General features: G+C 43.6%; 1 protein-coding gene and 1 long non-coding RNA gene across 3 annotated transcripts in view; one reads left to right on the forward strand and one right to left on the reverse strand.

Moving 5' to 3' along the window:
* Positions 1-5,622, reverse strand: part of KCNN2 (potassium calcium-activated channel subfamily N member 2) — an 88,801-nt gene extending 83,179 nt beyond the window's left edge. Inside the window, exons 1-3 of one of the 2 annotated variants that reach the window (XM_083702295.1) lie at positions 5,578-5,614; positions 2,695-3,908; positions 970-1,065 (exon numbers count right to left, since the gene is read on the reverse strand). In XM_083702295.1, coding sequence (XP_083558421.1) covers positions 970-1,065; positions 2,695-3,908; positions 5,578-5,599 — 1,332 coding nt within the window. In that variant the 5' untranslated portion in view covers positions 5,600-5,614. Of the gene's footprint in view, positions 1-969; positions 1,066-2,694; positions 3,909-5,577 lie in introns of both variants that reach the window. The other variant, XM_083702296.1, reaches the window with a different exon arrangement.
* Positions 4,083-18,015, forward strand: part of LOC310827019 — a 95,723-nt gene continuing 81,790 nt past the window's right edge. The window contains exon 1 of the long non-coding RNA XR_014556139.1: positions 4,083-4,273. This is a non-coding gene — a long non-coding RNA (uncharacterized lncRNA). The remainder of the gene's footprint in view (positions 4,274-18,015) is intronic.

The raw sequence follows: 18,015 nt of genomic DNA on the forward strand, positions 1-18,015 counted from the left end.
ACGATTGCCTATTACATGCTGGTATTTTTCTCCATCAATTAAAGAAAAAGCCTTGGTCCTTGAAAGATATTAACTATTGCTTTTATAAGAAGTTCTCTGTGATAATTGAACAGCATTCTATAGGAATACATTGTACCCTTCACACAGGACAGTATTACTACACTGAGATAGTTTTCATCCCATGCATACTTCCTTGGGTGTAAGGAATACTGAAATAAGTGAATCTCCCAAGTAAGCACATACAACATTAGGGTGCACATATGGGAAACCATACACCACTACTTGTGAAGCACACAATTGTATTTGTGATACACAAATACAAGTAATTCAGTCAGGAAGACACATTTCGTAAGCAACAGAACACACTTTTTCCAATTCAGAGACAATGTCCTTAGAGGAAGAAATATATCTAAATCTTGAAAGGGACTGATCTTCCAAACTACTTTTACTTAAAGAAAAAGCTAATCATCGGCCCTTTAAACAAAACTGTGCTTTGCTGATTTAAAAAAAGAATATCATTTTGGTTCATTACTGGAGTTTTGCAAACCTTGTGACAAGGATGAATTGAATTTAAACCTGTTATAACCTTTTATCCCCACCCGCAACAAGTCTATCTTTGTATAATAGACATCTAGCACAGCAGCACCAAGGTTTGATATTTGGAGGTGACTGAAGAGTCCACAATTAGTCATATGGATTAGCATAACATGCAGTTGTTGTAGAAGAATGGGCAGGCATTAAAGCTCTTCATTTTGCATTAATAATATCGCCACTGAGGGCTAGAAAAGCACATCTAGTACATGCAGACTAGGGTACTCAGACATTGGAAGTGACAATATAGCTAGTAGCACCTAAGACGTTGCACTGTTAACTCTTTAGTAAGAATGCATCAATGCAGTCTGCTTAGTTTCACAGAAACGTCCTTGAAACACAGGTAGCAACAAGCCTCAGATCATAAGTGGAACGTACCTGAATTTCCCTTGCGTGGTATACAATAATCAGACCAAGCAGAATGATTGTAGAGAGGCTAATAAGGCATTTTAGGGCTAATGAATACAGCGACTCCTGCAAGAGAAAAATAGATGCTTTTTACACTGATCTTTGTGTCCTTCATCTTGAAGATCTCAGAGGGGAATACAGGCTATGTTGTGTAAGAAAGACTTTGCTCTTAAAAAACAACAACACCTTTAAAAGTATAGATCTTTACATTAAAAAGAACAACACAGAACAAGATACAACTAATGAGCTAAGTGTAAACTCACTATTCTAGCAGAGCAACCCAGTACAGTACTGTGAAGAGATAAACTCCTTTAAAGGCCTAGCAAAGCAACCGGGAGTGGAAAAAGTCACCCCCAAAAATGTTACATGCAGGTCTAACTACACTGGGCAAGCCTTTCTGGAATTAAAGCTATCTAAAAGGCAGTAATCTTGTAAGGGATGCTAAAACCATTAATGCAAGGCATTTAAACAGCTGGCTTTTCCAGTTATTATCTTATCAAGGCATTATCTGATTGTCTGTCTCCCGTCAGCTTTGCAGTGTGGTAACAAAGAGGCAGGGTTTTAACACACAGCTGTCGCTGCTCAGTTCAGGAGATACAAGCAGCAAGTGCCTGCATACCAGATGTGGGGCATCTTAGTGTAGAAAGCATCCACACAGCATTCATTCAGAATGTATGGATGAAGAATGATTATGGGGGAAATCTTACTAGGCTAACATGGATTGGCTGTGCAAGTTAGCAAGCTCCTCTGTTACTCCTTCCATAGTATGGTGTGCAATGTAGCAGATGCACGATACCCATTTGTTCTACAGCAAAGCATGCATGGATGGGCATTTTAAACATCTGCAGGAAAAGCAAGCAAACTCCAAGCCACCCTGCAAGGTTCCCCAAAATAGCGGCAAACAAAGGCTATTTTCCCGTATAAGTAGCTATGGGAAATATCTACAGCTCTCTGGCTGGAACAGTCCCACAGATTTCCTAGGTAGACTGTGGCCGTAGCAATAGGAATCTCTGGATATGCAGTCTGTAGGATTAACTTCCAAGTAACAGAGTTTACAGGACTGGAGCACTTGGCTGCATCCCTAAAGGCACTTCCTTGGAAGTAAATGCCATTACAGTAATTGGCACTTTATCAGTAAGTGGATGTATTCAGGATGGGGGTTTCAAAGTGGTTATCTGCCCCATTGGAGGAAGTAAGCAATATTGAAATTAGTGGCTAAGTAAGCAGGTGGGACATTAGAAAACCACATTACTTGTGAAGCACAACTGCGTTTGGGTGTGACCTACACAAAAACAGTTCAGTTTTAACACACAGCTGTAGTAGCTCAGTTTTAACATACACAAAAGCAGTTCAGTCGGGAAACCACATTTCCTGAGCAACAGAGCGGACTTTTCCCAATTCAGAGACAATGTCTTATGGGGGGGGGGGGGAGAGGATATGACAATAGGAACTGCTACAAAAAGGGGGAGAGATGTGGAAAGGAGAGGGGAAATTATAAAGTGGGAAAGGGAAGAAGGAGAGGAAAGGAATGGATGGAGGGGGACAAGAAAGGAAATATGGAGGGGAAAGAAAGAAAGAAAGAAAGAAAGAAAGAAAGAAAGAGGAAGGAAGGGAGGGAGGGAGGGACCGAGAAGAAGAGAGGAAACACAGCGAGGCCAGGGATGCGAGGCGGGCGCTGCGAGGGGCAGCAGGTACCTTGGTGTAGGCGCCCCACGACAGCTCGGTCTCGATGACCATGACCACGATGCCGAACATGCCGAAGATGAGCGCGTAGTCGCTGAGGCGCTTGCGCTTCTCGAAGAGCGCGCGCCGGTGTCCCAACTTGTAGCCGATGTTCTGGTTCTTCTTCTTGCTCGACTTGCTGCCGCCGCCGCCGCTGTTGGTCTGGCTGCCTCCTCCGCCGCCGCCGCCTGAGGATCCGTAGAGCGCCAAGTTGTTGGAGTTGTTGTGCTCCGGCTTGGACACCACGATCTCCGGGCCGGCGCCACTGGCCGAGGAGGCGGCGGCGGCGGCGGCGGCAGCCGAAGCGCTGGGACTGGCGTGTGCGGGAGGCGGCGGCGGCTGGTGAGGCTGCAGCGGCTGCGACTCGGAGTCGAGCTCGTGCAGGTTCCTGCGGGACGAGCTGAGGTTGCTGAGAGGACGCATGACGCCGCCGTTGTATCTGCAGCTGCTCATGGCTATTTCCGTGAAGGGGTTGCTTTCCCGCCGCTGCTGGGACGCTGCTGGGTGGCTGCCTGCGCTGCCGACGCTGCTGCTGGGGCTTCCCGCCGGCTGCTGCTGCTGCGGCTGGACGCTATGGCACGGCTGGTAGTAGTGGGAGTGGTGGTGGTGGTGGGGCTGGGGCTGGGCGTAGTGGTGGGGCTGCCTGGGCGCACTGGCATGGCTGGAAGGGGTCAGCTCGCTCACGTTGAGCTGGCTGCCCGGGCGCGACGAGGCTGCGGAGCACGAGAGCGGCGTCGACGAGCGCGCCCGGAAGGCGCCCGCCGCCGAAAGGGGCGACGAAGTGCGGAGCAGCAGCGGCAGGTTATCTCCCGCGCCCGACGCAGCGCCGTAGTGAGCAGCGCAGCAGTTGTTGCACTGGAGGCACGGGCTGCGCTGCTGCTGCTGCTGCTTGTCTTGAGCGTGGCGCTGCTGCTGCTGCTGCTGCTGCTGCTGGCAATGCGGGTGTGGGCGCTGCTGCTGCTGCTGCTGCTGCTCTGAGCAGAAGCCCGGCTGGAACTGCAATGGTGTTTCCATGTCAGAGCTGTTAAAGCTGCAGGAGGACCAGGCGGTGGTGCACCCTGCGCAATGCGTTATGGTCGGCAGAGGGGAGTCCTGTTGCCGCCACGACGGGCCCATCGCGGCTCCCGTAGAATCCAGGCGCCGAGTCCGATTGGTCGGGCGCACCAAAACAACGGGCATCACGTCACCTGGAAAAGGCGGGAGGGTTGAGGGGGGGGCGAGAGAGAGAGAGAGAAAGCGAGCTGCAGCGTGAGGAGGAGAAGAAAAGCGCGCGAGGAGCAGGCGCGTGGGGGGGGGGGGGAGGAGAGAGAGAATCCCAGGAGCTGCGCGTGCCGCCGCCGCCTCTGCTGCTGGTGGCTCTGCCAGCCACGGGGGCGCGCGCTTCTCCTCTTCCCTCCTCCTCCTTTTCCTCTTCTCCGCCCGCCCGGGGGGAATTCCTCCTCCACCTGCCACCGCCAGACACTCACTGCAGTGGCAGCCCCGGCGGGAGGAGGAGGGGGGCTGTCACCAGCACCCCCCGCTGCTGTTGCTGCTGCAAGAATTGCTCAGGCAGGTAAGGGTTATTTCTCTCCCCCCCCCCTCCATCCCATCCCATCCCATCCCATCCCATCCCATCCCATCCCCTCCTCCAAACTCCCCTCAATCTGGATTGCTGCAGGGCTTTCCCCTATGAACGAAACCCGCTCTACCGCCCCCCGCCCCGAAAAAAACCGACGAGGCTGTGGTCTCGCAGTTCATCCCTTAATACCCCCAGCTCCGAAATAAAATAAAATAAAATAAGGCCATTGGTAGCCTTATTGTGTCTGGACGTGCAGCACAGGAGTTCCCCGGGGTGGTTCCGCTCGTGTGGATGTGACGTGCGTGTAAGGCACTGGGCGAGGCTTTCCATTTGACTACGGATTCCCTAACGTTTCTAAAATTGCCCCCGACGGGGGTCTCCTGCTCGCTGTATCATCCAGAGACCCGGCAGATTTAATTCGGATTTAATTCGGATCTCATGGGGGTTTGGGGGGGAATCTAAGCCTTGGGCATGGAGCGCAAACAGGTCTCCCGGGTGATGTAACTGGGGGTTACCTCTAGCGGGGAGAAAGATGCGTGCATTGGGATGGGCGGGTGGGTGGCAATCCTCGAAGTATGTAATTTGAGAGCAGGAAAATGCAACCATGGTAGCAGTGGTAATAATAATAACCATAATAACACCCGCAATAACAGCAGCAACAGCAAGATCCCCGTCCTCAAGGCATTTGCTCCGAGACCCATAGAGATTAGAGCAACACAACAGGAAAATCCCGTGCTCAAAGCCCTTGCTCCGGAGTAGCCCCATTGAAAAGCATAGAACGAGTCCGGAGTGAGAGCTGTGAAGCTTGCGGGGAGGGAGGGAGGGGGGAGACTGCGGAGGAAGCTTCCGACGAGGATTCCCGGCTCTGAACAAAGGGAAATCCCGGAATGCCAGTGTGAAAGGCGGTGCTCGCGCTCATTCGCGAGAGGAGGCAGGGAAGCGCTTTCCCATTGAAGGAGACGGAAGCGCGCGGGGGGGGGGAGGGAAGGAGGGATTCTTTTAACCCTTTCGGGGCGCCTCCCCCGCACCCCTTGCCTCCTCCGCGCCAGAGGGCAAGAGGGCGGCGGCCGGCGACCTTTCCCAGCAGCTGTCGCTTGGTGCTGGTGGCGGTGGGGAGTTTGGTGGCTGGTGGAGTTTGTGGGGAGTTGGCTGAGCCGCAGCCGCTTCCAGCGGGGCTGGGCCTTGGCGCGGGGAAGCCCTGGCAGGCGCAGGCGGAGGGAGGGAGGGAGGGGAGCCGCCTGCTTGGCTGGGGGCGGGGGTTTCCCCCGACCTCGCGAGCGCCTCGCTTGCTCGCGCACATTTACGCTTCTTCCGAAACATGCCGAGCGGCGTCCTGCTGCTGCCTCCCGTCGCTGGCTTCGGCTGCGCTTCGGGGGGGGGGGGGATGTCGGAGGGTCCGCCCCTGCGAGGGAGAGAGAGAGGAGCAACTCGGAGCCGCTGGGAGCTGTCCAGCCCGGGCCAATCCCTCTCTGTGCGGGCTTTCCTTTCTGGAGCCTCCAGCAGCGGGGTTTTCTGCAAGACAGAAACACACACCAGTAATCCAGCCAGGCTGTTTGCTTAGCGCCTTTCTCCGCTCCGTCTTTTCTGCTTCTGAAAGCCCCACGGGCGGGAGGCTGTTCCTAAAACAATCCCATATAGAACTAGCCATACAGTATAGCCAAACCCATATAGCACGCAGAGAGAGTATACGTTAGAAATATAGGCGTACAAATCTACCGCTCATGCCAAGCCTTCCTTTATTTTAAAATAATCACAGTCCAGTTGCAGATGCTTCCATCCAACTCCCCTCTCTCAGACCTTTTTTCTAGCCCAGGATCGAAAGCCAGCTGAAAAACCGCACTGTAAATCCTGCAGTGCAAAACCTCTTTGTGCAGAGAGAGGCGTGTTGTGACCACAGTTAGGCAACGAAAAGGACTAATTTTGAACGATCCAGATGTTTGCATTTTATATTTGCATAGCTTGTGGCAATCTTCTTTAAATAATTTTGTTGTTGTCAGCCTTTGGCCCTGAATTGAACTAGAAAACTGAAATAAATAAATTAAACAACCTGTACTGAATCTGAAGATATTTGTGCAGATAAAGTGTGCAGTTCGCTCCTGTTCACCAGGAGCTCTTTAGTCTAGCAAGCCAAAAGAAAGGCTTTCACTTTTAAATTGCCGGATATTTTTGACTCGGTTCCATTGTGTACACCAGTTCTGTAACGATTAGAGACAACCGTGGTGTATATACCATTCAGTGTTTCCATGATCATCTGCAGTGCACGATTAAAACCTTATATAGCCTGCAATTGCTTGTATTGCTTATCCCTTCGCCTGGATAAAATGAGATTGCACAAGCATTTGTGGTACAATAGGAGCACACTCCAATGATAATAAGGGGATGTGTGGGTAAGACTTACAGTGAAGGGAGTTAAGACCAATTCACAGAATGTTCCTGCATTTCTCTGAATCTGAGCCAATATGGTTCCAAGCAGCCATGTCGTCGGACAACCCAAGCTGTGAACATCTAGTCCTTGGAATTTGATGCAAACTAAATATGGGAGACCAAGATTCAATATAAGTTCAAGGTTCTTAATAAGTACAGGTTTCTTTCATGAGTGTAAGTACAGGTTTCTTTCATGAGTGTTGACGGTACTGTCTGTCTCTGCTTTTTGGTGCTTCTCACACGATATGCTGATTAATGTCAAGTGAAAAAGCCACAAGAACAGGGTCCAGGGACCCATTTATCAATTATTTTAAAAATAGTAAATATTAAAATATTTGGTGAGGTTGTCGTGTGGACAAATTGTTCAAGGTTTTGTCCCTTTTCATTCATTTTTCCAGAAACATATCTTTAGAAAGATTAAACATTCTGGCCTTTGTGTGTGTTTTAAAACTATTAATGTTTTATTGGGAACTTAAACTTGAGAGACAGAAAAACCATCCATCAATAGCAGTTTTGTAGTTTCTTTAAAAAAAAAATCTACCTTGTTACTTTTACCAAACGTTTAAGAAGATTCATGTGGCAGGGACACTCCTTAGGGGTCAGCAAAAGCCAAACAGTGAAACAGGATCACTGTCATTAAGTAATTGAATTTCTGACTTGGATCCAGTTTCCTGAAATTCTATTCTGCAGCAACCCTAAAGTTGATCACCTGCTACCATTTTGTCTTTTTTCCAGTGCCTTCAAGTAAATAATTAATTTTAACACATCCCAAAGAGAATACAATGGGTGTGCCGAACAAATTCTCTTTTGTTTCTTTTTATTTACAGAAAGGAAACCAAAAATTGATTCGTGTACAACAGCTATGCTGTTCTGAGTACCATTATTAAACCAGCAATCATATTTTCATTATAGAACCTTGCTTTGAATTAAAAAAAAAAAGTAAAATGTACAGGAACACCTTGCTTAGACAGAAGCATCTGCAAATCCCAGTTAATCCAGAAAAATAAATATATGTGGAGGCCATGTTTTGGTAAACTAAATTCTTCTCTGAGAATTTATGACATGGTCACTTGTATCCTGATCAGTATTTAGGCTTCGCTGAGAATAAGCCAAGCTATTTTTCTCATCCAGATTTTGTACTGTTGAAAGCAGTGTCACTGTAGATTATAAATAACATGTTGCAACATGTTACAAGATTATTGTAATAGCATGAAAATCAGGGTTATTATACTTAGCCTTAGAACATTTAAACAGATTTTAAATAATCTGGGATATTGTAGTGATTTACAGAAGAAATCACAGTCTGATAGGTTAATAATCTGGGTTTGCTAGGTTAATAATCTGAAGTATGCTTATGTTGTGTTTGAATATATCTTTCTTATGTTAACAATCTACTAAGGCTACACTCAAATGCACACTTTCTTATAGGTGATTCCACTGAACTCTGTGAGACATATTTCCAAGTAAATGTTCATATGCTGCATTATTGCATGTTAAATGTTATGTGTAGACAATTATAATAATTTAGGTTTATTTGATTAGGTCAATCACCTTGTACACTTAGTGGAAGGGATTTTATTTACTTTAAAATAGCACTTTTTAATAAAAATAATAATCCTATACCCATCAAAACAAAATAATTAAAAACGTCCTTGTTTTGACTGCATTCTGAAGTGATCTGTATCTCATAGTAGTTCACAAAGTCCAAGCTGAGAATATGCTTGAAAACCTGAAATGCACAATGTATAGTTCTACATTGAAAGAGCAATTTGTAACATTGACAACAGGATCAATGCTATAGGACACAACTCATGAAAGGATCAATACACTCTTGATTTTGTTATGTTCTACTATATGCTTCTATTTTATATTTGATGTTGCGCTAAGTTCCCTGTTTTACATTTTAATCATTTTTAGATGTTGGATGTTTTATTCCAACTTGGATGTATAACTGAGTGTTCTTACTGATTGGATTTTTTAGCAGATGCAGTGATCCTATATTTGCATCTATTCTATTCTATTCCTTATTAATTAATTTAGCTTTGAAAGGCAAACAAATTGAATTGCATTCTGTTGTACATATAAAACGTGATGGGTTTCCCAAGCAAGTCTCAAATGCAGCCGCAACTACGCCCTATGTGTGCTGTATTAGCATTGAATGCATTCAAATTTGAATGAATTATTTTTGTTTCTAGCTTCTGGAATATCTTATTACTGAAGTCCCATTGAACTCCATAGAGCTTACTTCTGAGTAGGCATACATAGGATTGTTCTATAAGCCAACGGACAGTGAATGAATTGTAACAACATTTAACACAAGAAACCATTCCAATCCCAACAGCATTAATAGAAATCTCCAATCAAAGTATTTAAGTGGTTTCATTTCTATAGTTCTTGGTTCAGCTCCAGAGAGCCATGCAAATAGTATATTGTGAGCTATGCATCTGAAACGGCACCTTCCATCTTGCACATGCATGCGCAAAGACACACATGCACTCCATGTGATAATCCACTGTTAAAGTGGAAGAGAAATTCCAAATTCATTTGTGCTCTTGTGCACTGGTCTACCATCCAAAGGAGGAAAGTGGGTAATTAATAAAAATAGTATCCAGTCATCATCTTGAAGGGCAGTGGTTCCTAATTAGCTAAGTACTGTGGATGCTCTGTTTTTCAAAAGCCAAGCCTTGGACCCGCTGCTTTTGAAGATTTTGATGTCTCTATAGCAGTTTTAGTTATGTGAATGGTTGCACAGACCCGCTAGAGTTTGTGGACCACCAATTGGGAACCACTGTTCTAGGGTACTTTTTTATTCATTTTAAGAGGATGGTGATTCTTTTCTTTGTTTGAAAGATATTAAAAGCACATACCACATATCTGTGGCATAAGATGCAGAATCATAAAGCATAATTGCAAAGTTTTTCTGAAGATGAAATGGCTGATACTTGCCAATGTTCTTATCCCAACTGCAGTCACCGAGTCTCCTTTTTCATTCTTTTTAAAGCAGGGAGAATGTTACATGCTTGCAGTGTCTATTTTGGCTCCATAGGAGACAATCATCCAACAGTGTAGCCTGTAACCTGCTGTTTACAGGCTTGGAATATATGTCTCCTAATATATATACACACAGAGCAGCTAGCTGCTCCAAAATTCCTGCTTTTCAAAACACAACAACAAAAGTCTTTCTAATATTTCTAAACTAATAACCGTGGACTCTAGACAAATTTAAAAAAATCATTTTGAAGGTAAAAACCAGGGCCCAAATGAAAGCCTGGCATACCAGTCAGTGCATCCTCTGCGAATAACACCACTAATAATACTATTATTTGCCACAGTAGCAAACATAAGACAACTTTACTTTCTAGTTCATATCTGTCTAGTATTCACTCCCAGCACAGTAAATATCCAATGGCAGCCGCATGCATAAAACAAAGCTGCCTCCTTGAATGACATGGGCGAGATCAACTTATGAACTGTGACTGAACATATCTTCCAATGTGATCAGCTGCTTTCTAACCTTTCAGCCCTTATCATAAGAGGAAACTTGTACAACACCTTTCAGCAGTGTGCCTGGGAATGAAAATCTATAACTTTATTTCAGACAAAGAGCAATTGATTCAATAGAGGCCTTGGCCTTCTGGGTCATTAATAGACTGTAATTTTCAGCTAGTCAGTATATTTTTGGTTTTGCAGTTACACGGCCAAGCAAAGGCGTTTTTCTCTTTCTATGCAAAGGGAGCAAGGGCACCCTTATGCACAAACTCAGAATGTGTCTAGTCTTTCTATTTCTAAAAGTTTAAGGTACACACTCAGCATATACAGGATTGGGCACAAAACTAGATTGTGTCTAATAGGATGACATCCCCTTGCTGAACCTGAAAAGGTTTGGGAGACCATATATGCTGCCTTGAGTTTCATGATGGAAGAAATGTGGATATAAGTAGGGGTGGGCTATTTCTTTCTATTTCTCATTTTTCCCTTCTGAAATTTAGTGTGTTCCATCTTTGCATCAGTTTGTGATTATTATTTTTTGAAAAAAAGGATCTGCTTGAAAATTCACATGCAATTTCGTGCAAATTTATCCCAATATATGCATTTTTTTTGCAAGCAATCTTCACTACTGTAATGCATCTTTGGATGCTATTTTCATGAATACATGTGTTTTTCTCTCTCCTATTAAACATTTTTGTGTCTTTTTTGTTGAATAAGTGCATTGCAAAATTTTAAGAAATACAAGATTCGAAGGGAAGTTGTGTTTCAGTTCATATATTGCTTGGGGCATCGTGTGAATTTGGTAGGCTTGCATGTGAACCAAACCAAATTTTCCCCTAAATAAATAAATTATATTGGACCAACTAGTCATCTGGAAGCAGTCCTGCATGTATTCTTTTTCAGGTCGAGGTGTCTAGAGCAAAAGGAAATTCATGTGGCACTGTTAGGCTAATATTAACGTATCATCTCCTGCTTTTTGGAGCAAAGAAACAGGGGGCTGCGAGTGACCCCATATTAGTAATAATATAGCTAGGTATTGTTGAGTTGGGCTGGGAAAATATTTCAAGTTCCCAGAGCAAGCCCTGAACAGAATTGAGAAAAAATGTATATAAATTCTTAGATGCCATCATCATATTTCAGAAGCTGCAGCGACGAGGTCACTGGCATATTTCCATTCCTGGCTGAAAGGATTAAATTGCAAAAGGTCCTCTAAAGGTAATGCAGTAAATAAGAAATAAGATACTGCCTTGGAAACTGTACCAACTGAGATTACAGCATGCTTGCATTTCCAGAGCCATTTGGTTTTCAAAGAATCACGGCGAAATATATTAGCCACTGTGTAACAAACTTAAGTATAATCTGGGACTTGAAATAAAAGCATTTCCTAGTGGTCAGCACACTTGGTGTTGAGCCCCATTAGTACAAAGTCTGATCTCTCAAATATGTGGAGACTGCCAATGGCGCTCTTATACCTTGCAGAATATCTTCCTATTCTATCTGAGGTTGTACTGGCACTGAAAAACAGAGGAAAACAGACTTCTCAACTTTGTGTGTGGTGGAAAATGTTGAAGTAATAATGAGGGCCCTCATAGTCACTTCCTAGCAGAATAAAAATGCACACAGCTGTGTGGATATACATGTACAGGGTCAGTCTTTTAAAAGAGGCCCCGTGAAACATGTGTTTTCTGTATCCACGGGGCCTCTTTTAAAGGACTCACCCTGTATACATGGACCCTCCAAAGAGCAGCATAATACCCATTTTATTAGAATCAGCTGGCAGTCCTTAGGAAATATATATATATATATATATATATATATATATATATATATATATATAACGTATTCAACTTGAAAAACACCCTGAGCTTCAAGAAAAGTTATTCAGCCAAACGAAATTGTTAGATCAGAAACGCAAACCCTCTTGCAATGAAACGTTACCATGTAAACTGCTAGCAATGAGCAGGAGCCCCACGAAAGGAAAGTAATTTCCAGTCTCTGCTTGATTGGTTTTTTTCCTCATCCATTGGCTTCCTGCATGCTAAACTGTTGGAAACATCTGTAAAACCTGAAAGCTTCACGATCACCTCATTCCTTTGTGGAGCCATGGAGAGTCTGTCAGTAGCACAGGCACTCTGGCAAAAAGGCCTGGAGCTGAATTCTCTAGTCTTCGCCCTTCACTTCACCACTGCTTATTATCACGGGTCGTATTCAGCGTGCTGCTAAGGACATAGTTCCATTGGTGCAAGTACTTCTGCTTGCCCAACAGAGCAATCTTCCCCCTCCCTTCTCCATGCATTGTTCTGGGGGTTTCTCCCGACCCTCCAGAGCAGATTTGAGAAGGGCATGTGGAGAGGGGGGGAGGCCTGTTGCTCTAGCAGGAATCCTTGCACTGACTTTCCTTTGCACAACAAGTCATTCTGTATAAAAAGCCTGCACTGTTCAATCTAGTTACTTGACACCAGTTCCAGTGACATCAGTAAAGGTAAAGGTAAAAGGACCCCTGAGCATTAGGTCCAGTCGTGGCCAACTCTGGGGTTGCGGCGCTCATCTCGTTTTATTGGCTGAGGGAGCCGGCGTACAGTTTCCGGGTCATGTGGCCAGCATGACTAAGCCGCTTCTGGCGAACCAGAGCAGCGCACGGAAACGCCGTTTACCTTCCCACCTATTTATCTACTTGATGTGTTTTCAAACTGCTAGGTTGGCAGGAGCAGGGACCGCGCAACGGGAGCTCACCCTGTTGCGGGGGATTCGAACCACCAACCTTCTGATCGGCAAGTCCTAGGCTCTGTGATTTAACCCACAGCGCAGCTCAAGACTCAGTGGACTTACTATGTTTAAGCTGTTAAAAGGGCTTGAAAGTTTGACTAGTGTACATGTGATTACATTTTTAGTCTTCAACTGCTGCACTAAATCTGTGGTTTTATATCAGGTGCATATGCATCTGCCTTGGTAAGTACAAGCCTCCAGAAACCCCATTGAACCTGAAACTTTCAGTGATGTATGTGGCTTGGCATGTTTTTATTCAAGGAGAAATAAGTTGTGCAGCTGCATTTGATGAGGGAAACCCACATACTGAGGCTAAACCCATTGAAATCTGCATAATTAAATTGATTACAATCTGTCTACTCAGGATCACCCAGTCTATTCACTTTTTATTTCAGTCTTGTCTCTTTCTCTCTTTTTCCTGCTTTTGATTCAGACTTTCTCCTTTCTTTCGTAGTAGTGATATGGGAACTAGGTATATACTCTCTCCCTGTATGGTTAAAAAGAAGGGAAATCTTTGGGGATGGGGACTGCTGCATGAAATTTCCATGAAATATACTGTCCTCACAGTGCAAAGTAGAATTATTTAGAAAGTGGTATCCAAACAATATTGTTGCTTTGTCCTTGTAATTGTTTTTTTAAAAAATTATTATACCATATTAAAGATCAAATATTTAAATATATGTTCAGCCCTCATTTAGAAATAGGCGTATGGAGCTAAGTAATGGGTTATTAGGCAAGATAGTGAACTTGCTTGAATGCATGTCTCTTTTCAGTTTCCCTGTGTATGTTAACTTAATAAAAAATAGTTGGTCTACATTATCATAACATTCCTAGATCGACAGATTTGGGGGGGGGGGAATCAGGGTTCAGCCATTTCTATCACAGCTGCTGGTTGGTTTGAGGTTTGTTTTTTAAAAAAACAAACTTTTAGACATATTTCCCCCTTTAAATGCAATGTATGAAACCACCAGCTTTTTGTTTTAGATGTGAAGATTGCTTCAAATCCTTTCTGCATTATATCTGAGGTTTTGGATTGCATAAGATTGCAGGTAGAACAGAGTATTCAAGTTTTTATACTCTATTTATATACCAAAAGGCAACTTCAGCACAAGGCAGTGTTGCCATTAAATAATGAATTGATATATTCCATCTCATCCTGTCTCTTGGTTGTCAGTTCTCCATAAAATTATTTGGAAGAACAAAGCCTGCAGTGTTCTGTATAAGTATCAGGCCTGTCAACTTCAAGAGATGCAGCTGTTACATGATTGCCAGTTTAGAAGTATTTTCCAGCATTTGCTTGGGCTCATTACTAATTCAATGGAGTCACTTTAGCTCTGGCAAGTTCTCGGTTCCATGGTTCAAGAAGAAAATAGTTTCTGAATAATAGGTGGCACCATACCAACTTCCAAATTTAAAAAGGTTAGGTTTTAGTGCTTGAAATATAAACATAAAGGTTCACTGTAGGCTTAATGGAACATTTTCTATAGCCCATGTTTAAAAGGTTCAGCTAAATTTATCCATAGGAAGGGGGGGAAATGCCTACGTGATCCTCTCTCTTGCCTACCCGAAAATGGTTTTTAAAGCTTCTAGAAAAAATGCCTTTTATACAAAGGAAAGGAATTCATATTATCAAAAGGAAAAACAGTGGTGTTCTTCCTTAATCCCAGTTGCCTGCGTTTGTTAAAGGTAGTGATTTAATCCCACCCTCTTTATTAATTTTATAAGTTGAGATTTATTTATTGAAATGTGCAGCACGGGAATGCTTTTTAACCACAATGCACTTATTCAAAAAGCTCACCACATAATATATTTCATCTCTATAGCTTACTATTTAGTCAATGCTATCATAAATTCCAGTGGAAAGGGAAACACCATATGAAGAGACATGTCTCTCAGTATAATAAGAACATGACAGTAATTTATTGAAGCGCTAAGCTATCAGTACAGTGCAATACTAAGGACATGCAGGTGTTATGTCATCGGATGCTGAAATATTGCACATCCTTTTTTATGCATTTGTTGCATCTATGAATAAATATTTACATATGGATGCATTTCCTTTCACTAGTTTTTAAATGTTCGCATGGATTTTATTTTGATATAGAAGAAAGCATGCCTATGGGATTCAATTCAGTAAATGATCATTAGTAAGATAAATAAGGCTAAATATTCCCATTTTTATTTCTGCATTTGTGGATAAATTTAGAATAGGAGCAGTAATATATATATTCAAATATGCCTTGTTTAAATTTGTTTCCCATGTTAACTGTATCAGGATGCAACCGTTCCTGTTGCTTCGCTTCAATGTGTTGAGTTTGTCCAAATATGAAGCTGTCTTTACAGAGGCTAGCTTTTTTATTGATTTATAATTGGCCAATATAAACAACTCCTTTATTAATCTGAAAACTTGTGTTTTCAGATCATTAGCTGCCATATAACATAAATTATTGATTTGTATAAAACTAATTTAAAACATTTTTCCTACTGTTTCCCCTAAATAGCCTTCCAGGCAGGTTTCAGCACAAATTAAAACAATATAAAACAACAACAATAAATAATTCACAACCAACCAAACCAAAATCTGATTAAATAATAGCAAATACAGCGTGTGATAAAAACCATTTTTTTCCACAATTGATACTCGTTCTTTAAGAAGCTCAGGCGAATAGGAAATAATTCACATATTTAAAAAGATGGCAGTGTGCTGGGGAGGAAATTCCAGGGCTGGGGAGGTGGTCACCACAGAAAATGTTCTTTCTTGAGTTGCTTCACTTCTTAAGGCAAACGTATGCAGAGAAGAAAATTCCTTCCAGTAGCACCTTAAAGACCAACTAAGTTAGTTCGTGGTATGAGCTTTCGTGTGCATGCACACTTATTCAGATACACACTTCTTCAGATGGTATCTGAAGAAGTGTGCATGCACACGAAAGCTCATACCACAAACTAACTTAGTTGGTCTTTAAGGTGCTACTGGAAGGAATTTTTTTTGTTTTGACTATGGCAGACCAACACGGCTACCTATCTGTAACTGTATGCAGAGAAGGATACTAAATGAATACTTTTAAATCATATCCAATGCACATTCAAAGCACATGCCCACCAAAAAAACTCTATATAGTTGGTACTAGCTGATTTTTACTGTAGCAACCAAGTCCTGAACTGCCCACAACGAGGCAGCCTTGGCATGGATACTGAAGGATATAATCCATGGGTAGGCACACTAAGGCCCGAGGGCCAGATCCGGCCCAATCGCCTTCTAAATCTGGCCCGCGGATGGTCCAGGAATCAGCGTGTTTCTACATGAGTAGAATGTGTGCTTTTATTTAAAATGGATCTCTGGGTTATTTGTGTGGCCTGCCTGGCATTTTTACACGAGTAGAATAAAGGTAAAGGTAAAGGTACCCCTGCCCATTCGGGCCAGTCTTGCCAGACTCTAGGGTTGTGCGCTCATCTCACTCTATAGGCCGGGAGCCAGCACTGTCCACAGACACTTCCGGGTCACATGGCCAGCGTGACAAGCTGCACCTGACAAGCCAGCGCAGCACACGGAACGCCGTTTACCTTCCTGCTGGTAAGCGGTACCTATTTATCTACTTGCACCCGGAGGTGCTTTTGAACTGCTACATTGGCAGGCACTGGGACTGAACGACCGGAGCGCACCCCGCCGTGGGGATTCGAACCGCCGACCATGCGATCGGCAAGTCCTAGGCGCTGAGGTTTTACCCACAGCGCCACCCGCGCCCCTTCACGAGTAGAATGTGTGCTTTTATTTAAAACGCATCTCTGAGTTATTTGTGGGGCATAGGAATTCATTCATTTTTCCCCCAAAATATAATCTGGCCCCCCACAAGGTCTGAGGGACAGTGGACCAACTTCCTGCTGAAAAAGCTTGCTGACCCCTGATATAACCCTTGGGATTCCTTGGTACTTGTCTGAGACTAATTTGGTTATCTTAGGCATCACTGTTATTAGAACTACTGCATGCTACTAATATATTTATTGGCAAGTGAGAAACAAGAGGTGGACCTGTCCATTTGTTCCCTAATATCAGCCATATTTCTCAAAGCAAATATAAACACTTAGGCAGCTGTGAAGCAACTACTACCTCCAACGCCCTGCCCTTTGCACTGGTCAGGGCTGAAGGTGGGGGCGGGGAGGTATTTCAGCTTATTTTTGTGCACCGGCTACAGGCTAGCACATCAGAAAGACCTACATCAGGCCCCTCTTGAGCTGCTGGACTCACTTGGGAGTCAACAGAGGCATGTTCTGTCCAGCTCTGTCCACCCACCTTGGTTCTGCCCTATTTCAGGGCTTTATCCTGGCTAATCCCTGTGGGAACCTATATATGCTTTCAGCGGTGGTAGAGTCTTTGACCTCAGCAGCAGAGATCCACAGAAGGACGTCTGCATTTAATCCCCAATCATTTTTTAAAGAACTCTGATTCTGAAACATGGTACAAAACAAGATGAACCGATTTTTTTCCCAAGGTCCCTAAACTTAATGCATACACTTTCTTTAGAAATAACACATAATTGCTACCAGTGCGGTGACACTCGTCAAAAGGAAAACATTAACAAAAACAGCTTGAAAGGAAGAGCTAATAGAGGTCTGTTTTTGGGTGGGAGGAGAAGACCGATGAAATTTGTTGGAAAAGTAAAACACAAAGTTGAAGAGAAAAGAGACGTCTATATTTCCTTGCATTCTGAGCAAGTTTTAAAACTTTTAATTAATTCAAAGGGGGTTAAAACAGATGGTCAGAAACAACCCAGGGGAAGTAAAGCCAACAGCAAGAATAGGTAGAGGCAAGGGTGAGACGTGGAAATCATGGGCGGAGTTTAACCAGCATCTTCACCGGATGGAGCACTCCCAAAAGGACATAGTGAAGCGCTCCCCTATTTAGGCTGCGCTGAGACATAACCCTAATTTATAATTGGCTTTAGCTTTGGTTCATTGAAGAGACCAAAAGCCCACTTGTATTTTATTAAAGAAACCATAGTTTGTTTGTTTGTTGCCACAAATGACCTCAGAGTTGTTGACATAAAAACAAATAAAACAAT

The sequence above is a fragment of the Podarcis gaigeae genome (assembly GCF_964106915.1).
Source record: "Podarcis gaigeae genome assembly, chromosome: 11".
Classification (NCBI taxonomy): Eukaryota; Metazoa; Chordata; class Lepidosauria; order Squamata; family Lacertidae; genus Podarcis; species Podarcis gaigeae.